The sequence below is a fragment of the Lupinus angustifolius genome, chromosome LG07 (genome assembly GCF_001865875.1).
Source record: "Lupinus angustifolius cultivar Tanjil chromosome LG07, LupAngTanjil_v1.0, whole genome shotgun sequence".
In the NCBI taxonomy this organism is placed as follows: domain Eukaryota; kingdom Viridiplantae; phylum Streptophyta; class Magnoliopsida; order Fabales; family Fabaceae; genus Lupinus; species Lupinus angustifolius.
In genome coordinates, this window is record NC_032015.1 from 10480996 (window position 1) to 10505321 (window position 24326).

The 24326-nt window shown below is 31.1% G+C and overlaps 1 protein-coding gene and 1 pseudogene across 1 annotated transcript; one reads left to right on the forward strand and one right to left on the reverse strand.

Annotated features, from left to right (window-relative positions):
* The window catches only part of LOC109352299, a 30892-nt pseudogene continuing 10604 nt past the window's right edge, over positions 4039-24326 (reverse strand).
* On the forward strand, positions 9797-14682 carry LOC109352300 (carboxylesterase 1-like). The gene is made up of 2 exons (XM_019594222.1): positions 9797-10404; positions 14187-14682. The coding sequence occupies exons 1-2, from the start codon at positions 9864-9866 to the stop codon at positions 14645-14647; spliced, it is 1002 nt and encodes a 333-aa protein (XP_019449767.1). The 5' UTR covers positions 9797-9863; the 3' UTR covers positions 14648-14682.

Sequence of the window (24326 nt, forward strand, 5' to 3'; positions counted from 1 at the left end):
CTAGAAGAATATTCAGCTAAGGATGCTTACTCAGTTAGGCATAACAGTGAATTGGAAGAGATTAATGATATCATGAAAAAGGCATAGCTAAATTGTGTTCGATCAAATGACTTTTGTTTCGTTTGGGAAGTTTTGAAACATAGAATAGCCACAGAGGATGACTTAGTTAGGAGACATTTGATTCACCTTGATTTTGATGATTTATGTTGTCCTTGTTGTGGAATTGAACCAGAGTCAATAGAATTTGCTAGAAATGTTTGAATAGGTTTTTATTCATGGTTAGCTAGGGGCGCATGTGGCAATACCAAATACATGTGTAGAGAGAGCATTTCATTCAAAAGATTACTCAATTTTGGAGATTGTTTGGGTGTGGAATGGTTTGGCAATCAATTTGATTTATAAGGTAGGAAACCATTCTTAAAGTAAAAGGATATGAGTCAATTGTATATTATTTATGGATTTAATTTAAATAAGATCACGAAGATAATTTATTACTTTTATCGATTATGTCAATTTTAATTTTGTTCAATGTCGTAAGAATCCTTCATCTTATAACATATCTTAGACATAGTCCTTTTCTTAGTTGTGTCTTAAATCCATTATATGAGTAAGGGTCCATCTTACCTTATTAATACATTTCTTTTTCTTATATAAAAAAAACAACCATAGCATTAAGATTAGGAGTAATGCCACAAAAATTAGAAAATTCAGTCAAATTTTGTTATAAAGATAATTATTGGATGAGTTACTACACTCATTTATTACAGTTGAAACCAATCCCTGGTTAATTAATAATTCTCAATTTCAAAGTGACAAAACATCCACTAGACGATTATGAATATGCAATCAAGAAAGGATGGGACGGTACATGCATTACACGTACATTTAGTAAAGACAACTTGAAAAGTAGTGACGGCAAGCTTGGCTAAAAAAGAATATTATGATAAGCTTCTATTCGTAATAAAGTGAATATACTTTTATTGGCCAGAAATTCCTTATAACCATGTTTTCTAATATATTTAAGCAATAATGTTTTTATAATGTGAGTTTATTATTTATCACTCAATTATCATTAACTTGTATAAATAATATAAATGAATAGTGTAGAATTGTGTGAATTCAATTTGTTTTTACAATGTCTCTCAAATTCGTACTTTAATTAGTTGAATGAGCTAAGCAATGACACAAGATTGAATTTGTGGTACATTCAATTGATTCAAGTAATCCATTTTCACATAAAAGTTAACTTACTGCGGAAGAATTGAAGAAGTTCCAAATTATTGAGAATTATTTTCTTTTGACTTTTATTACGGCCGGTGATAAGAGATATGCGGCTAGAACGTGTGCGTGTCTTTTTTGCCTGCTTTGTTGACTTACTAATTTTACTTCGGAAGTTTCTTTAATTCGTTAACTTTCATGTTTGAATAATTAATTTTTTTAGATGGATGTATATTATCTGGTTAAATTCATTTTTGCCCCTTACACACTCGGTGATTTGATTTTGAACGTAGACATATTATATGTAAAAAAATCATTGTTAATATGTGTCACCGTATTTGTTAATTTTTTATGATCGTCATCTGCCATATTTATGAAAAGCATTTTTTTTGTGTGTTTTGAGTTGAGTTAGATCTTGGGTGAGAAAGAAGAAAAGGCATCTCAAAAATATATTTAACTAAACTTGCAAATGGGTCATTGAACAATTTTTTTTCCGTAAGAGGAATGAATGTAAAATTGCACTTCAAAAAAGTGTAGAATTAATATGTCTGTATTTTAATTGCTCCTTTATAAATAATTTACTATGGGATATGATTATGGTTCAGTGACTTATTTGTTCTAAAGCAAATGTTTGGGTTAATTCTTAGTAGCAAGAAAGGGAAAAAAGTATAAGATACATCAAGGCTATATATATAATGCGGCCATGTCTAAATAAAGATTACCAAACCTGAGTGATTGATCCACTAACAGAGGATGAGGTCAAACAAAGAAAATATGAGTGACCTGCAACTTCATTAGGTTTATGAAACATGAATTAATTGACCAAACCAGGGAACATGTGTTGGGTCAAAATCACCAAGTTGCATAGAATTAAGTTAACCATTGCACAAATTTCAGAATTAGTGACCAATTTATCTGAGGAAAATGTTTTTTTCTTTGCTTCACCCTACAGAAACCAATATAAAAAATTCTAGCAATTTCTTAATTATGATTCAATCATTACAGCTGAAACTTCTATTCAAACTTCTGTTCATGTTAGCAGGTGCAAGCCTTATAAAACTGTATATTTAACTTTTACAAACTCCAAATTAACTTTGAATCTCATTTACTAAAGGGTGATGGTTAAGTATCATTATAATTAGTTGATATCCTCTCCTTGGACTCTTCAGTAATGAAATGTGAGAGGATAAATTTATAAGTTTTTGGTTTATTTAATTTAAAAAAAAGTTTAGATCCTTAGTTTTTGTGTATGTCATATGTCATAATCCATATCTAGTATTGGCGAGGATCTCAATCACTTTATAATCATAATCATATTCTCATGTTCCTAAGTTAACCCTATATCAATGACTTGCCTTGAAAATGCCCAATAGAGGCCCAATCCTCATGTCCACAAGCATATTCCTTTCAGCAGCCACTTTATCAACTCTAAAACTTCGGTTATAATAAAATGTTCTTGTATATGAGGACAATACTAGATTCAACTTTTGAAATATCTAAAACAAATATAAGACTAGACAAATACAACAATATTAGACTCAACTTTTGAAAATGTTCAACAGAGGCCCAATTTCTATTTAGACGAACAATACTAGAGTCAACTTTTGAAATACCTAAAACTAATATAACAAACTCTAACTTTGAGGAATTAAATAGTAAATGCAAAGACATTAATTGAGGTGTAAGCATGGAAAGGCCATAGTGACTAAGGTAGTAGGATATATGCATTCATCTATTATCCCATTCCTATTCAATCAAATCATGAAGAGAGAACCCTACAACAATGGATGGGAGATCTTTTTTTCTAGCTCAAATTTTCTTTGCATCTAATGCATTGTCACGTTAGGCCTTCAATCTTTTAGAAACAAAAAATGTAATCCTTAACTTACCATGTAAGATTGAAATACATAAACCACAATGAAAACATTTTTTATCACATTCTGAGACATATAATCTCAATTTTATTTGACTACATCATCAAATTAATGTGAGGAGGTGCACAAACCATTGGAGGAATCATTAAATCATGTAATCTACCTAGCTACTTATATCAACTTCGACAACCTTCATCATTTTTTACTTTTAACCAAATGAAAAACTTTGACACAATAATAACATTGTTGTTTAATGACATGGAAATCACAACTTCAAGTCTTGAAAACAACATTTCTGTTGGGTGGATAAGACTGCACTGGGCTACCACATTTAAATAAATATCAATTTTAGTTCAAAAGATCAAATTTAAAAGCTTTAAGAGTTAAAACAACATAAACATCCTAATATCACTAACACATGATTAAACTTTCAGAAACTACACCAAAACCACAAATGTCTCTGAAGCTGCAATAAAATCAACTATATAACCAATTTTATATTAAAGTTAAGTTAGGCTCAACCACTGATGCAAATTTCAATGTCATGCTTGGGGAATTTGTTGGAGCAGAAGTATATTGGAAAAGTTCTAACGCAAGGGAAGCTGATATACTACCAGGAGGCATTGAGGTATCCTGCATTCTTCTCAACATGTACGGATTTGGTGTGAAGTGGTGTTAGATAAAGGTATGATTACAATTCTACAACTTCCCTTACAACAAATCAAATTATCCATCACTAACTTTTTATAATTTATCTTTGCATATATCTCCAAAAGTCCATCAAGAAAGGACAACTTAAAGTTGTTAAACCTTGGTTATCAAAATAAAATTATTGCATTCCTAAAGATGAAACGTAAAAAACTATCAAAGTAAAATTGCAACTCATGACAAAGGTACAAACCAAATCTTATTTAGACTCCAACACAAAGGTACAAACTAGATTTTATTTAGCCTCCAACACAGAATACATATGAGGAACTTGCAGTAACAAACTATGTTTTCATGCCATAACAGAAGAGTGTATCTCCTGCAATAAAATGTAAATTTTTTGGAACATCTATTATGAATGTGAAGTCAAAGGTAATAACAAAACATTATTCATCAAACTCAAATTGAAAATGCATCTAACCATTTAAGGAGGTGCTAAATTATAGTAACCACTAGTATTTTTAGGAGTTTCAAGTTTTACTGATAGTGTCTTATTAAATCAAGTCAATATCTCTGAATTTAACACATCAACTGTAATTGAGCATGAAAGTAATAATCTTTATGAGTAACTACTAACTATAGTATTACAGAAGCATGAACCAAAGAACAAGGTACTCATATATACTTAAAGTACACCTAAACTAAAATGTTACTGGAAATCATTCATTGTGTACATAGCAGTCCCTCAAAACAAGTGAAAACACCAGAATTAGTTTGATTTTGTTTGGAAATCCAAGGGAACAAAGTTGGCAGTTAGGGAAAAAACTCATTAAAGTTAATTTTATCACAAGGAGTCAAACTAAGTCATTTGGCATGAATGTTTGGTGTATCTATTAAAGTTATCTGGTGCAAGAAATGGGAATCATTAACTGTTACGTTGAATATTTTAAAACAAAATCCTGATTAGAAAATTTTATTGTGACTCTTAAGTATTTCCAATCCTTAACTTTTATTTATAATTGATTATAAACTAAAAAAAGAGCCTATCAGAGCAAGCTCCTAGAATAAAATATGCATACATGATTTGAACCAAATAATTATCCCTAAGCATTTAACCATTATGAATTTTTCTTCTCTTATTTTTTTTTCAATGACTTACTCCACTTAATGAAATAACTGTATGAGTTGGGGTCGATGATTTATATATGCTTATGATGAAGAATTATATGAGAACTTCTACAAATTAGATGCATGTTAATATGAGCTTTCCTTGTTATTAGAAGACATGTCCATATGAGAATAATTTCTAGATTTATGTTACTACAACAGTGAAGAAAACAAGGAACTAGAAAGATAGAGGCTGTTTGTACCTGTTAGCTTTTGTGTGTCACCTAAGGCACCCAACAATTTTCACTGTCAGTTTATCCAAGAACTTGAGGTAAGCATTTTTCCAAGGCTTCCAAAGTAGAATTGAACCTATTAAGCCCCAAAAGCCCGTGAAGATTCCTATTCCAATGCTCATGTAAAATGCTCCATAGAACACTGATTCTTCATCTATATCATTTGCTGCTGCTCCTTGAGGCTTTATTGGTGTCTCATTTCCAGGACAAATTTTTTCAAGTGGTTTACCACAAAGATCTAGATTAGCTTCAAAACTTGATGGACCAAAGGTCTGCAGTTGAGTACCCAAAGGGATTTTACCAGAGAGTGAGTTGTGTGACAAGTCCAACACGCCGAGAGTATCAATTTGAGAAAGAGATGAAGGAATTCTGCCTGAGAGGTGATTTCTGGACAAATCAAGAAATTCTAGTGAATTTAAATTGCCAATGTCAGAAGGAATTTCTCCGCTCAAATTGTTTCTTGATAAATTCAAAGAAACTAATCCAAACAATTGCCCAAGCTCAATTGGTATTTTACCTGAAAAATGATTGCTTGAAAGATAAGCAACTCTGGATTCTGGAACAAATGTTCGTGACCTTTCCATGTCAATAACACATTAGACCGATAAATATCAAGAAATTGCACTTTAGTTGATAACAGTCTATCCTTGACAACTCCAATTCCAAATAAGTGTATACTCTTGTCTATCATTTCAGTAAAATTATTCACACATGTTGGAATACTTCCTGATAAGTTATTCCCTGAAACATCTAAGAGATGAATATGCCTCAAATAACAGACTTGTGAAGGAAGTGTCCCAACGAAGTGGTTTAATCTCAAACTCAATATTTTTAGTTGCTGTAAACTATCTCCAATCCATGAGGGTATTAATCCGGACAACAAATTGTTACTCATATCTAATCTAACTAAATTGGAGCAATTCTTTAAAGTCGTAGGTAGTTCTCCAATGAAACTATTATTTCGTAAAACTAAGGCTTCCAAGTTAAAAAGAGTGGTCAGGGACCGTGGAATCTTCCCTGACAATTTATTATTGCTTAGATCAAGAAACTTCATGTTAATCAGATGTCTCCAACAATCAGACAGTGGCCCCTTAATTTGGTTATCTGATAAATCCAAAGTGCGCATGTTTGTAGTTGTGATCTTGCCACATAAGAAGGAATCCAAATCTGAAATATTGTTTTTGGAGAGGTCCAGTGTAAATGCTTGTAGCAAAAAAGTAGGAACACTACCCTCAAATTGATTTGAATTTAAAATGACATATATACTTTTATCATTTCTAAGCTTGAGTGGTAAATTTGGAATTGTACCAATGAGATTGTTGCAAGACATGTTCATTTCACTTATAGATTGTATTTTGTTCCAAAACCACACTGGTACAGTGTCATTAATCCCAGCATCAGAAATATCTATAAAGCTCAAGTATCTTTGAGTTTGAAGCCACCTTGGAAAACTAGGACCCAGCTTGCAAGATGCTAGTCCCAATCTTTGTATCTGGAAAGGTGGAACCCATGTGGTTCCAAACTTTAGAGACAATGAGTTGTCCGATAAGTCTAAGACCTTCAAGTTGGACAAATTATTAAGATGCCATTCAGTGATGTCACCCTCCAAAGAATTCCCATCTATGTACAATGCCTCCAACTCATACATCAATCCAATGCCTTTAGGCATTTCCCCAATTAACTGATTATTGGACAGATCTAACTCCCTCAAAGATGACAATATCGAAAGATCGGGTAGTGCTCCAGCGATCTGGTTATATGATAAATCCAAAATCTGGAATATGTGTCTATTACACCTTGAAAAACTTTGTACGATCCTTGACAATTCTCCACTCAAATTGTTACCTGAGAGATATAGTTCTCGCAATGTGCATATATTTCCCAAGGAAGCTGGAACCTCGCCTTGCAGTTTGTTTAATGAAAGGGACAATACTTCAATGGAGCTCATTTCTGTACCAAAACCATTTGGAATGGGACCTTCTAACAAGTTTCCATCAAGGTCAAGGGAGTGAAGATTGGTGGTGAAATTAAAAATCCAATGGAATATAGCTGATGTCAACAGATTATAGGAGAGATCAAGGATGTCAAGAGAAGATGAAGAATTCATAATGGAAGGAGATGATGCACGAAAATTGCTGTCTGAAAGACCACAACTTTCTAGATGAAGCACTTTAAGCTTGGAGCCGAAGTTGGAAATACCTTGAGAAATGGATGATGTCAAATTATTTTTAGAGAGGTCAAGGATCACAAGAGAAGGAAAGTTTAGATATGGAGGAAATGACATAATATTATTTTCGGAAAGATAAAGCTCATGTAGATTAATGCTGACGTTGGACAACAAGTGTAGTGTTGATGATGTCAATATATTTTCAGAGAGATCAAGGATGGTAAGAGAAGTGGAAAAGTTGGAATTGGAGTAAAAGTAAAATAAAGAATAAATATCATTATCAGAAAGTTGACACCTACTTAGCCTCAATTCTATTAACCTGGGAAAAAGCTTGCTGATTATTTGCAGCCATTGATGAGAAAAGCCACTCAAGTCAAGAATTGTTAATGAAGTGAGAGTAGATAACCACTTTCCATCATTAATTTTGAGATCAAAATTGGAGTTGAGCTGAAGAGTCTCCAACATAGGAAGGTTTCCGACATGAAAAGGGAGTGCTCCAGAAAGAGAATTTTTTCCAAGATTAAGATATTGTAGTTGTGAGAGATTTCCAAGTTCATAAGGAATTTGTCCATCAATTCTAATATTCTCACTCAGATCTAGATATCTTAAATGTGTGAGCTTCCCTAGTTGTGAAGGAATTGCTCCAACTAGATAATTTCCTTCGAGACTAAGATACTCCAATCTTGATAGGTTTGCAAGTTGATAAGGAATCATCCCACCAAAGTTATTATATGATAGATTGAGATATCTTAAGTTGGTTAAGGTACCCATTTGTTTTGGGATATTATTAGCACTAAAATAATTCCAGCTGAAATCCAAATATTCCATACTTTGCAACTCTAGCAGTGAAGTAATATTGAATTCACCTAATAAAAAATGTGTTCCAGAACCACGAAGGCGAAGCTTATGTACATGACCTGTTCCATTGCTGCACTCAACCCCTTTCCATTTGCAACAATCTCTATTATTGAGTTCGAGTTCAAGTTTTACCCAAATTCAACTTTCGGTTTTAGTACAATTGATACTCACCGAACCCAATTAATATATGTTAAATTACAAAATTAAACATAAATAGATATATAAATCCTATATATATACATATAATAAAACCTATACATATAAATACATGTTTTGAGTTACCTGAAACCCAACGGATTCAGGAATGACAGCATTATTTTTAAGTCCACTTAATTTGAGTTTGGGTTTTAGACTTTTTGTTCGTGGTTGAGAAAGCACGAAATTGATTTCAATCCATCTTGTTGTCATTGCTAGTACTCCATAAAAAAAAACCTTTAAAAAGTTGAGTATGATAGTGAGAATAAACTTCTAAAATTTTATTTATTTCATTAAGAAAACCAAAAGATATGTACTATTAAATATTTAAACTATCTGCTTGCTTATTTTATGGTTAGGTGCTTTCACAACTCTTGCATTTTTATCATTTTTTCTTTTACACAATCTCCTTTTTTTTATTTCTTTTACTCATATCACATTATTAAGTGATACTTTTCTCCGTATGTTTTTATTTCCTACACTATATTATATAGATACACCCAAAACATGAGTATGGAACAAACATTTTTACAATAATTTCATAAATATCTAAAAGTCAATCACATCCTATTAAATATTCAAGCGCTCAACTTGTATGCAATTAATGCTCGTAATAACAATAATCAAATCAAGCACCCAACTAAACAAATCAATGTTATTTTGAGAATTTAGGGTGTAACAAATTTAGATTGTGATTTGATTTTTGATTAAGATAAAAGGTGTCGGTTTAGGGATGGGCCCCAACATGTCTTATTTTCTATCCCAAGTCAATCATATATTAACACATAGATAAAATAAAAATTTTAAAAGCAAAAAGTAATAAAATGGAATACTCTAATTGACTTCAGATATGGAGTGTGACGTTGTTTGAGACAGATGATCTTCATCCGCCAGTCTAGTATTAAAAGGTTTCGCTAGATTCACAGAAAGACCAAAAAATCAAAAAATTAATTCATGTGAGCAAAACTTCTTAAAATAAACAACCATGTACCAAAAAAATTAATTTTCTTAACCATAGATTGAAATGATACCATTGGTAATATAGAAAACAATAATTTGAACTATCTATACTTCTATACTATATATAAAGGCAAAACATGGTATAACTTCCACCATGGTGTAATTTCTATTTCCTATTTTGCCATTCACATTATTTAATTTTTACAAAAAGACCATGTAATCATAAATAAATATCACCAACACATTAATTAATTATATCTTTCACATTAAATTGAACATTATCATAAATACATAAAAATTATAAGAAATACATTCTAATTCTAAAAATAAAATATATAAAAATTGAATACGTAGTACCATGTAATATTGATCTGCAGACAATAATGGCAATAGAATTCTAATTCTTGATATAACACTGCCGGCACCCAGAATTATTATGTATAAGTGTATGACCCCCACACCTTTTATAAATGAGTGGGTAGTGCAACAAAGACTTCCATGCAAAGTTCATTGTAATTAAACTTCCAACTCCCAAACTATACCATGTCGAATCAAACTTCTTCACAATCTGAAGTAAATAACACTGATAATCCCTATGAGCTCTTCAAACTAGTTTACAACCCTAATAATCAAACTCTCATTCGCATGGTGGAATATCCATTCACCTCACCTACATCAGATCTCACCCTTCCCATCTCTGTTCTCTCCAAAGATGTTACCATTAACCAATCAAACAACACTTGGGCTCGACTATTCTTACCTAGAAGAATAGCATTAGCACCAAACCATAAAAAGCTACCTCTCATTGTTTTCTTCCATGGTAGTGGCTTCATTATTGGGAGTGCTAGTAACACCATGTTCCATGATCTTTGTGTAGAGATTTCGGATACCAATGAAGCTGTTGTGGCTTCTGTCAAATACCGTCTTGCACCGGAGCACCGGTTGCCGGCGGCGTTTGATGATGCCATGGAAACGTTGCATTGGGTTACAAAAAGCCAAGATGAGTGGTTGATAAGATATGTTGATTATTCCAATTGTTACTTAATGGGGAATAGTGCTGGAACCACCATTGCCTATCAAGCAGGTAATTTCACATGTATTTTCCTCTAATGAGACTTCTATGATAGACAAGTAATGCCAAAAAACAAAAAAAAATGTGATATATTATTATACTTATATCCTTATGTTTATTATGATAAGACAAGTTTACTCTTAAAACTAAAGGGAAAAACTGCACTTCCCTTTTCATCAATGGAGAGGAGCCTGACCCATTTTCCTCATATATATATATATATATATATATATATATATACACACGATGAGAGATCTGTTTACATCTAATTTAAGTTACATTCAATCTCAATCATTCATTTTCTTAGATCCAAATGACCAAATGAGTGAAACTTAAAAGTTATTTAAGATTTTTTTTTCTCTCATCACTTATTGCATTCTCTCATTTCATATGTTGGATCTAAGAAAATGAATTACTGCGATTGAGTGTAACTAATGTAATTTACATTGGGTGTAAATGAATCTCTTATATATATAGTATAATATTTATGTACTACTATTGTAAATATTTATACATAATTAATATATTATTTACAATTTATTTGTATTACTTTTATTTAAAAAATAATAATAATTAAAAAAATAAGTGGTGAATAGTATTGTTGTAATAGTATAAAACACTCTAACACTATAAGTATAATATTATATATAAAATTAGAATTTGATAATTTTTTTATAATAAAACAAATTATCTACATGTTTCACTTACTTTTTATATTTTACATCTTTATACATATCTTAAAAAACCCATCCAACATTAAAGGAAATTAAAATAGAAAAGTTATCCCATATTACTTTGAAAAAAGATGTATACGTTAACAATGTAAAATATTTTACACTGTCAATATATTATTTTTCATTTATATTTTATTATCATTAATTCTTAAATAAAATTATTACAAATGAATGGTAAATGATACATTATTTATGTATAAATTTTTATATTATTAGTATATAGATAATACATTGTATTAGTTTTCAAAATAAAATCATTGTAAAGTGGTCAAACAAATGTTAATATAACAATAATCCAAATAATAACTAACAAAATAAACATAAATTATAGATATATTCAAATAAATAAAACTAACTATATGTCAAACAAATAATGTTCTATAAATCCAGATATTCTCTAACACTAATTATCATAGTGATATTTATTATTATTATTATTATTATTATTATTATTATTATTATTATGTTGATTATTTTGGGACTCAGACTTGTCCCAAACTCGTACAAGTATCAGTTGGGTCTATTACCTATGAATTCTTGGGTACCCATCAGATCAACTAGAACTCATAAATTCATGAAATATTTTAAAACATTGAAAACAATTTATATATTTAGGCTGATGTTTCTTATAATCACGTGTGTTATTTTAGACAATAAAAAGAAGTAAAAATGACAATAACTATTATAAAACATAATTAAAGTATAAGATACTACTTTAAATTATCTTTTAAATATAAATGTTTTTTATAAAAAATATAATTTAAAATAAGACAATACAAACCTCTAACATTCATTCAACAATATAACATTACTCCGTAATTGTGGATTAACAAATATAATATCATTGTCTAAATAGTATGTTTAATTTTTATTTTGGTGAATTAAAATATCTTTATTTTAATTGTCAAATTAAGGTGAAAGAATGATTAATATGTTGGTATTGTTTATATATGATTATATGTTTTTTAAGAAATTAAAGTGTTAAGGGCAAAATAGGAAAGCAAAAATTACATAATGGATAGTTACACCATATTTTCTCTTTAGATATAATATAGATATATACATGAATTGTCGGTCTAGGTATATCATTACTCAAATCTGGCCGTATTCAACACCAAATTTTAAAATTTTGGATCTCAACTACTCACGCGTCTAAAAACAAAGACTCATACACAACCTGTTATGGGTGTTACCAACAGAAAGGGATCCTCTCCAGTACTGGGGAGTCCAGCGCTGGATAGGATGATGACATGTGCAAAAAAGTTTTTTTAACGACTAGGATTACATGGTATTTTCTGTTAAAAATAAATAAAAACTCTTTAAAAAGTTCTCATCCTCATATTCCAGTACTGGTTTCTCCAATACTGGAGATGAGTTGAACTCGTTACCAACATGTACCAGCCGATACAGATACCCATTGCATTTTACATGCTAATGGTTTATAAATGAAGTGGAGTGTTGCAAAATGATTATAGAAAAAAATATATGCACCGATAATTTATGAGTTCTATATAATGTCATTGTATCATCAATTATTCATATTTAAGTATGATCGATTCTTTAAAAAAAAATCTAAACGAATGATAGATAATGTAAATAAATTTTTACACTTACATTGTATAGATATTACAATGGACAAGTGTTTTATATATCTACAATTAAATTATAAAGTTTAAATTGTCTTATGATTATATATTAAGTTTTTTGAGATGCGTATAAAAATAAATAATAAAAAAAATGAAAGATATAAGTAATTTAATTTGTGGTAAAATAAATAGTTAAATTCGAATGGTTGAATAAACTACTATTGTTTATGAAGAGTAATATTTGTGTAGTGAAAATGTTATACAATCAGTGTATCATCTACCATTTATTTGTATTATTTTTATCTAAGAACTAATAATGATTAAAAATAAATGATAAATAATATAATAATAATATAAATTTTTTTATATAGTTAGTGCATACATCTTTTTCTATTATGTGTATTAGTGGATGAGATTGACAAGTATAGGATAAGATGTCATGTATTTATGATGGATAAGATGCATTGTATTTAGGAAGTGAGTATGGGTGTTCGCAATTAATTTGGATCGGTTTTTAGGTAAAAAATCATCCGATCTAAATACATAATTAACATGTGATCCAGTCTATTTGTATTAAGATGTTCGGTCCAATCCGGTTCAAGTACTATGTGCGTTTCTGCTCGGTTTGGATAAGGTTTTTTAATAAAAATGAAAGTGCATATACACTCAAAACTCATAAAAATGACTAAATATTAAGTATAAAATATAAAAAAAAATAATGTTTAGCAACATTGAAATAACATTAAAAAAATTCTTCAACAACATTAAAAGCAAACAACAACAATAAAGAACAAAAAAATAGCAAGACAATTTCAGGAGTTGGACTTACGATTAAGTTTAGTAGATATTTAAAAGGGCTACACACTTAAACAATTTCAGTCTGGTTTGGATCAGTTTGTATACAAAAAGTGAAACAAAAAACCGGATCGATTGATCTTTAAAAAATAAATCCGATACAATCAAAATACATTCAGTTTTTACAGTTTTGATCTATTTTGGATTGGTTTTTAGTTTTATTTTTAGACTGATCTAAATTTAAATACCCAAGTGTTTATTTCAATCATCATTTAAAAGTTAAAACATTTTCCCCAAAATAATTATCTATCATTGAAGTGTAAGGAATTATTGCCCTTTTAACAAAAAAACCTTTTTACTAATGATTATAAAATAGCTATGGTGAAATAAAAAAAAATTCCTAATTTATCAAAAAAACTAATACTTAATCTTAACAAAACTACTTAATCCATAACCAAAAAATGGATTGGGTAAGAATCTATAGTTTTTTTTAGTACATCATAAAGAAAAGAAACAAAAACTAAAAACTGGGGAAAAAATCCGTTTAGAGGATACAGAGCACTCCTATAGATGGCGTATCCCAAGAATGACTAATAAAAAAAATAACAGTTTGATCTTAAAGATATATAAGTAGCATTTTGGGTTCTTAAAGATATATAAGTAGCATTTTCACGTAGAAGTCTAAATGTAGCAGAAGAGGTGGATGATCTTGAGCCACTGAAGATTCGTGGATTGATATTGAGGCAACCATTTTTTGGTGGGACCAAGAGGAGTGAATCAGAGTTGAGGCTTATAAATAACAAAGTAATGCCACTATGTGTAACTGATATGATGTGGGACTTGGCTTTGCCAATTGGTGCTAACCGTGACCATGAGTATTGCAATCTATGGGTTGGTAATGACCCTAAGAAACTATATAAGATTAAGGATCTAGGGATATGGGTATTGGTGAGTGGGAACGGTGGTGACATACTTGTGGACTATGCCAAAGACTTAGTCCAATTGATGATAGAAAATGGTGTGAATGTGGTGAGTGACTTTCAGGAAGGAGGACACCATGAGGTAGAGTATGATGACCCTTTGGAAGCAAAACGACTCATTGGGTTAGTGAAAAGTCTTATATTCAACATTGATGCTTAGGAGGTTAATGGTAAATCTGTATAAATTTTTTTATATTACATTACACTGACACCTTCTGAGTTTTAGTGAAATTACACAAACCCCCTTACTTTTTTAAACTTACACAAACCTCCCATAGTTTTGTACTTTCATTACACTGACCATCCCTGTATAAGAAATAAGTGTAATTTTTTATACAAAAAATGTGATAAATGCAATTAAGTTAAATAAAATATGATATATTGTGTAGACAAGTCTAAATATTATACAAATCAATGTATCTTTATTATTTTTGGTTCATTACACTACATTATAAGAGTGATTTAAACAATATTTCTTTATAATTGTTGATGCATTTTGTAACAAAAAATAATAAAGATACATTGATTTGTATATTATTTAGACTTGTCTACACAGTATATCATGTTTTGTTTAACTTAATTGCATTTATCACATTTTTTGTTTAAAATATTACACTTATTTCTTATACATGAGTTGTCAGTGTAATGAAAGTACAAAACTAGGGGAGGTTTGTGTAAGTTTAGAAAAGTGAGGGGTAGTTTATGTAATTTCACTAAAACTCATGGGGTATCAATGTAATTTACTCATTTTTTTTATAGAGTGACCATAAGAAATCTTGTTATGAACCATTTTCTCTTAAAATGATGTTTGATTTATATTTTTATGTTTAGTATATACACTTTTAATGGTAATTCTAAAATAGTCATTTTATACCAAAAAATGTGGCATTTTTATAATTATCGCTATTAAAAGTAGAGAAAAAGATGTATACATTGACAGTGTAAATTTTTTTATACACTATTATTACATCATCTACTATTTATTTTCAATAATCATTGATTCTTCAAAAAAAATATTTTAAATAATATATATTACACTCTTAAAAGTATAGAAACATTTCAATATTCAGATGCAATTTGCAGTCCTAGTTGGTGTGTTTTGCCGGTTTTTTTTTTTGTGTAATTTGTCTTTCTTCCGCTTGAATGTAAACTAAAAATAACTTTGGGCTTTTTAGCCTGATTAAATTTATGTAAGAGAAATAATAAGAAAATGGTATTTATGGATTTGTGAGATTGTATGTACACTGTACAGGGTTTGTTGGAGGGTCTAGATATACTTGTGGGGTTACAAGGTAGAATTACATATTGTTTTTATTTTAGACCTGATTTAATTTAAAGATTTTTTTTTATTTAGGAAAAAAATTAAATCTCTAAAGGAGTTTTTTGAATCACGATTATTATTTTTTTTCTTCTCAAAATTTCCTTAAAACTATATATTCACTCTCATCCCCTACTCTCTCGGGAACACATATTCTATCTCACAAAGTGTGTCACTTCATGTAACTGGTTGAAAAAAATAAATTCAAGTAATATTTAATAATTAAGTGTTTTTTTTATCAATCATATTAAGTTTTGATTTTGTGTCACCCCAAAATCTCATTCAATAAAAAGAAGAAATAATGTGAAAGTTATGTTAAATTTAACCTAATCTACTATGTAGATATAAATTGAGTGGATTGATAATTTTAAATTACTAGATATATGTAATTTTGACATATAATTGTTAGAAGGTTAATCTTGTTCATCCAATGCTTTTATTCATTACTATTATTTTCAATAAAACGGTTAATTAATACTAAAAAAAATTGTGACTACTCATAATAATAGTATTTCATCATGGAAGAATTTGAACAAATAGAACACTATTTCTCACAATAATCAAAATTGAACAAATAGAAACCTATAGCTTAAATAATTTCACATAAGAAATATAGCATAACATTGAGATTCCTTGATATTGTTATGAATAGAAAAATACCTAATCGATGACAATCTTCAAAAGAGAGGTTGTAATATGGTTTCAATCTACGGTCTTTATAAATTAAATTCTAAAGACTTTGACCATCTCTTCTTTTACTGTCATTTTTCTAATGACATATGGCAATGGTTGATGAATACTTTCTTTATCCAATTGGATACATCTTCGACTTCCTCCATCTTATTGGCTTGCAACAACTACCGGAGTTCTCAAGTGAAAGAAGTGTTGTTAGCTTGTGTTATACACACATTAAGTACAATATGGTTTTGCAGAAATCAAATTAGATTTGAGGTTAGGAAGATATATTTGAGTCAAGCCATTGCAAATATCACAAGGGAGACTTCTCTAATAGGAAACTCATCTTCTTCTTGTAGCTCATCTTTGAATGAGTTCATCATTCTTAGAGCTTTCAAAATCTCATTAAATATCAACAGAGCTCCAAAGATTATTAAAGTTGTTTGGAAGCCTCCAAAAGTGGGTTAGGTTAAGGTGAACATTGATGGTGCAGCTCATGGAACCTCCGATCATGTAGGAGGAGGTGGTATCTTTAGGAATCCTAATGGTATTTTTTAGTCTGCTTTACATCTCATTCAGAATGCTATATTTGTTGAATTTCATTCGGCTATCACTATGCTAGATATCCTAATAAACAACGGGCATTCAATAATACAATTTTGAACGACGCTGTTGAAAATGAGGCGGAAGAACATCAACAATGCATAATAAAGCATGCACTGTCAATTTGTGTAACTTCAACAACGCATTCTTGACAATGCGTTGTTGAACATCAGTAACGTTAGCGCTGGTTTGAATAATTTATTTTTAAGAGCGCATTTGATAGAAAGCATTGTTGATGTGAATATATGCAACAACACATATTTAAGGAAGCGCTGTTGAAGATGACATAGTAATCGCACTTGCTTAATTATGCTTTGTTGATGTTTTACGACTTTTTAAGTGTCCGAGAAATTAATGGTGGAGTAGTAATGTGTCTCTTTGTTTGTTGAAATATTAATGATCGAGTGATTATGTATTTCTTGGTTGTTGAAATATTAATGGTTGAGTGATTATATGTCTCTTTGTTTGTTGAAATATTAATGGTTGCTCATCTATAAATATTGTGGTTCACTCAATGTTCTATTTCATTAGTAAGCTAAGAGCCTAAGAGTATGTGTTTCTATAAGAGTATGTTCATGAAGATAGGAGGAAGAAAACGCAAAGTAGTAAAAAAGAGAGCAATACTCCAAAGAGTGAAAAAGAGAAAAAACACCTAGATTTGTATAGAGGAGTCGAGAAAAAAATTGTGTTTCTGTTTCAGAATCATGTCAAGGAGGTCTTTAACAACTTTTGATTTTGCAAAATGACCTAGATTTCATAAGGAAGGTGACTGTCATACAAGATTTGTGTGAGATGAAGATTTAGTTGATTGATCTCTTTCATTTGCAATTGGAAGGAAATAAAAGGAAAATGGAATGAATTATTTAGTTCATTGAGCTCTTTCAATTGAACTGAAATAAAAGCAAAAAGGGGATCAATGAAATATTTTTCTTCATCATCTGTAGCAATTCCTTAAGTTCATTGATTTCCTTTATGACAAAAGGACCAAGATTTTAAAAGGAAATCAATAAATTGTTATAGAAGATTTGCGTAGAAGAAAAAAGGACTCAGATCAATAAATTATTTAATCCATTCAGCTTTTTCATTTTTCAAAATGGTCTCAGATCAATGAAGTTTTGTATAAAGGAGTCGAGCAAAAAATTATTTCCTTCATTGAAATAGTTCATTATAATGTATTTTGCCTATCTAAATGAATAATAAAACAATTATTTTGGATGTTAATTTTTGTTTTTTGTTAATTATTTGGATGGTTATTCTCTTTAATATTTTTGCATTGTTCCTTATTAATAAACACAATAAAGAAATTATCAATACTTAATAAATACAAAAACAAATTAACAAAATGTAATGTTTAATATTTTATCTAGTTTCATATTAATAAACACAATTATATAGGAATAATCTACTTCATAGCAACTAGGGGTGTTCAAATCCAGACCGGTCCAAAACAAAAACTGTAAACCGATCTAAAGTAGACCGAAACCGCAAAAACCGAATCTATTTGGATCGTATTGGATTTATTTTTTAAGGACCGATTGGTCCGGTCTTCGGTTTCACGTCTGGGATCCAGACCGGACCAATATTGTTAAATGTATCTCCTGATTTTTACTAAAGTATTTGAGATAGGCAGTGACACTACAGAATCCCTAATTCCTCATTCCTAAATCCCTAATTCCTCCATTGTGATGAGGAAAAGTAAGATGTCAGTGGAAATAAATTTTCCTCATTCCTCCAGAATCACTAGATAGATGTTGAATGTTCTCTGCAGAATCCTTAATTTTGTTGTTTACTTTTTGTTGTTGGGTTGTTGTTGTTTTTTTTTGATTGACTGGATCATGAAATTGTTAAAAATGAATGGATCATTTATATTGATGTTTCTAATCTTACTATTAAAATAATCAAACTTTTCTTCATTATTCTGGTTGCTGCCTTGTTGGTGTTATAGGCTGAAATAGAAGGGATTTATATGTTAATATCTAAAAAAAAGACCGATCCAAACCAGACCGAAACCACATATAATATTTGGACCGGATTGGATCTGACATCTTAATATAAATGGACCGGACCGGACCGCATGCTAATTATTCATTTGGATCGGATGATTTTTTGCTTAAAAACCGATCCAAATGGGCCGCGAACACCCCTAATAGCAACTTCATGTTAATTTAAGTAAATTCATGTTCTATAAATATTTTCCAGTTATGTAGAATATTAATTTAACATCGCATAACTATAAATACACTGTTAATTTGGAAAATGAGTTTAGTTTAACAGCGCATAATTACGACTGCGCTGTCAATTAGATTCTATTCAACATCGCATAATTCAGATGATAGCACTGCCAATTAGATTCTACTCAATAGCGCTACATCTCGGTAACGCTGTTGATGTGTTAATGAAAATAAGTAGTAAACAATTGGATACGCAACAATAGCGCAATCCTTAATATGCACTGTTGAAGATATTGATACAACATCTCCACGTTAAATATGCGTTATGGAAGAGATCGTGTTCATAAAATGAATAGTGTATAGTTGGATACACAACAACAACGCAATCGTTAATATGCGTTGTTGAAGATGTCAATACAAAAACATTACCATTAATATGGGGTGTTGAAGAGGTCAATACAACAGCGCACTATCGTTAATACACGCTGTTAAATGATTACTACAACTTAAATATCTAAAACATGAATTGTTTCCTCTATGCTCTCAAACTTACTCGAAAAGAAATCATCACATTCTCAACAAACCCTCATACTCTTATAAACTGAAAAAACTTCATCAATGGCCTCCCAAAGTGGTGATCATGTATCTCACGGTGGTGTCGAAGCTTCACCGACTCCACAAGACAAACAAATCGTTGCTAAAAAACGACCTCCACGTGGATTGAGTTCCATGAAGAATGTCATTATGTCAAGAAGTAGGGATGTGAAGATAGAAGTTCAATGAAACTCTAAAGGCCAACCATTAAACTCGAAGGGTGGCAACACATTGGTAAGGTACATTGGTGTTGTTGTTAGGAAGAATGTGAAGCTAACCTTCAACAGATGGAGTGATGTAGGAAATACTGTGAAAGAGCATATTTGGAATGAAATAAGAGTAAGTTTATTTTTTTTCAGTTTTTGTGTTTTTGTGTTTTCATGCCATGTATGTATATGTGTTATGTTTTCATGTAATGTACGTATATGCATGCAATATATAATATATATGTATTTTTATTTCAGGTAACTTTTGATGTTGGTGAGGAGCATAAGGATTATATCCTTAAATCGGCTAGCAAGACTCTCTGACAATTCCGAATTGATGCCGAAAAATTACTCAGAGATGTTGATGGCAATGTCAACCTAAAACCTCCAACTAAATATGCAAATATCGTTGATGAAGAGGATTGGAAAACTTTTGTCACCCTGCACACACAAGACGAGTCTTTATTGGTTAAATCATATTCTTTGTATTGACTTTTGTATATGATTATTGATATTAATGTTATTTATTGCTCCAGAAATTAAGTAATAAAAACCGCAACAGAGCATTCAAGCCTTTATATCCGTACCGAACTTCTCGAGTGGGGTATAGAAGAATCGAGGAAAAAATTGTAAGTATTGTTAATTTGTACATTATTGGTTATGTTTTGTATGCATATATATCTAATTACATTATTATTGGTTATGTTTTGTTAGTTGGAGAACAAAAGCGATACACCTATGACTCCACATGGAGTAGAACTCGATGTTCTATGGGTGGACGCCCGTAAGAACAAGGATGGTGTCATCGACAATGATGAAGTTCAAGAAGCTGCAAGACGTGTTGAAAATGCTCATATTTTTTTTAATTATACTCAATTTCCATACTTTATTTTTCAAAATGTGATTAATTAACATTATGTTTTTTCTTGATTTGTCAGGTTGCCCTAAAAGAAAAGGAGGCAACCCCGAATAGTCGTATAATACTTGACAAGGCACTAGGACTGCGTATCTACCCTGGCCGTATCCGAGGTGCAGGATTTGGGGTTAGCCAGCGAACATTTGTACCCCGTCCAAAGCGTGTAACCAAAGCCCAAATGACCCAGGTTCAAAATCAACTAGATGGCCTCATGCAACGGTTCAACGAAGTTGCGCAATCAATGAAGGCGAAGGAAGCTGAGTGGCAACGACTAGCTAGTAATGCTGACAATGTTCCTTCAACCGTCAATGAGAGTTGTACTACACCTGCACCTTACAATATTCTCATTTTGATTCCCATTCCTGAGGTAATTTAGTTAACTTATTTTAATTTAGTCGTTAACTAATTATATGTTTTAACTTACGTATAGAGAATTAGTTCTTATAAAATTTTCCTAGATACCCCAACTATTCGAGTAGTGGGTATTGGGAAAGTGCACAAGTTGACCGATGCTATGCTGCATAATGCACGTATCCCACACCATCATGTGAAGGTCGCGATTGACATTGCAATCGATGATAATGTGTTGCTGTAATTCCTCTCGATGAATATATCTTCATAGTTGGAGGGGCTATAAGCACTTTTGTGGCTTGGCCAGTAGACCTTGTTCAAGTAATTCCTCCTAAGGTATGATTTTTCACCTTATGCTCACTCATATTATATATATATATATATTAATCTATAATTGATATGTTTTTATTGAATATTTCAGGAAAATGTACATTCCACCCCTAGTAGCACCCAAAAGTCTAAGCCAACTTCTGGGGATGTATGCTCAAAGCCATCTACTGGAGATGTTAACTCCAAGAAGACTACCAATTATTGTACTCAGCTGATGGAGCATGTAAATAAGATGGGAGATGATATGATAATTATATCAATTCCCAAGGAAGTCTACGAGGATAATATTGATGAATACGTTGGCATGAGTGGAGTCCGGGATGCCTATAAACGTGATTGTATAGGTGCAAGTGTTGTATGTATATATGAGTTAAATTATATTTTCTTAACTTCTCACTTTTGCATGGCGTTGTGTTATAATTAACTAACATTTGTGTTATATATATTAGGTACTTGTATGAAAATTTTATTAAGGTAAATAAGAAAAATGTGATGTTCATATTCCCACACCTTACCGTTTTGATGTCGCATGAAAAAATGATATTGGAGAAAAAACACAACGAATTACAGATAATCTCATCCATCATAAAGAAGATGCAGATTTATTTCTTGCACCTTTTAATACTAGGTGAGCATTTTGTAATTGTCTTTTATATTTCTTTCTTTAGTATGTTTGCTGTGCTTAACATTTCCCAACCATGTACATATGTTTTGTTAGGCAACATTGGGTTTTGGTTGCCAAATGATGTGAACCCAAATGAGCCAAAATTGGATCATGATGAATGCTCCACGTTCAATTCAAGGGAGTCCTCACTTCATTCATTATGTGACTTTGCATATGGGCCAAAGTGGGAAAATAATTCCTAACCCTTTTAAGTAGGGCACGACCATGTTCTAAGGATGGCTAAGACATATTTATTATGTCCTAAGATGGTTCATGAAGCATTTAATTTGTCTTTTTCTATTTGAATTTCAGAATAAATGAAGTCTTTGAAGAGCATTAAATGAAGTCAAGACCACTAAAGACAACTTGAGCATTTCATGCAAATCATTCAAGCCAAGTCAAAGATGGTTAAATCAATGGAATAATTCGCGCAAGACTTAATTGTGCCGTCCATCATCAAGTCAAACATGGATGATTATTTGTGCCATTCATTAATTTGTGCAAGACTTAATTGTGACGTCCATCATCAAGTCAAGCATGGAGGATTGTTTGTGCCATGCATTAATTCGTGCAAGACTTAATTGTGCCATCCATCATCAAGTCAAGCATGATTAATTCTTGAATGTTTTCGTGGAAATGATTAAATTCATGAAATTTATTTGTGCCGGCCATTAAATCCTTTCAAGTATGATTATTCTTTGAAGTTTTCGTGCAAGACCATTAATCAAGTCAAACATGATTAATTCAAGATATGTTTTCGTGCAAGGCATTCATAACCACATTGAGAAGACCATATACTCATAAAGTCTTGCAATACTTAATTGTGCCGCCCATCTCATAAAGTCTAGCATGGAGATTAGTTGTGCCGTCCAAATTTAATGAAGAACACAACTCATAGGAGTCGAATTACACATGGAATCATGTACAATTGATTGAGCCGTCCATCATGAAAGCCTAAACATTGAGAGATGTTGTGCTGCCCAAATTTTAATGCATTCATGAACCATTCAAGGTGCTTTTTCGTGCAAGGCAATTAAAAACACATTGAGTCATGAAGGCAATTAATTCATGAAGAATACAACTCCAAGGGGGTCGAATTCCTCATCAAAAATACAAGGAATTCGAGACTTAGAATTAAGGCTTTGTCATGGAAAATTCAAAATGTCATTTATGTGTAATTTGAATTTGTTTAGGATTTCGGTTGGGCCTAATTTACTCACCATGAGTTAGCCTATAATTGTAACATTTCGGATGCAATGAAACTAAGTTTAATTTCATGTCAAAATACAAGGTATATTCCTTCTTGTGTGAGAGTTCTTCTCCTAACTTCTTGGCTGAACCAAGATTACACATTCTATTCAAGAACGACGTTCTTGTGGCGAATAGCATCCGACTTATCAACATCCTTGTTGTGGCGCCTTCATCTCCATACCTTAACCATCTTCTTTTATCTTTACAATTTCCTTGCTGCCAAACATAACCATAAAAAGCACCCATAAAACCGTGGGTTCAAGGACACCAAACAAGATAGATCATTGTAAACAAGGATCTCCTGAAGAGGTTCTCATCACCATCAATCGGGTCAATGAAGAAATATATTACTTTGACTCATTGACACGTGATGATATGAACAACTATGCCGCTCTGAAAGAGATGTTTTCTAAGTAAGTGGACTACTCATTCAAACTTTTAGTTACACTTTTACTTTCCTAGTTGTTTATTAATTAAGTATATTTTCTATTGTTTAGTGTGGTGAAAGTTTACAAATTGAATAATCGTGGTAGAAACAAGTTACCAAATCCTAACGAAATCAAGTAGACTCGTATAGAGGTATTGGCACAAATCATCTCAAACAATTATATATGTAATGACCAACTAATGTTATACTTATATGTTTACTCCATTTTAATTGTAGACCTTTTGCGTGATATGAACCTTAAAGAGCCTAACCTTGATATTGATGACCTTGAAGGCATAAGTGGTCCTATGACTAGGGCTAGAGCAAAAAGGG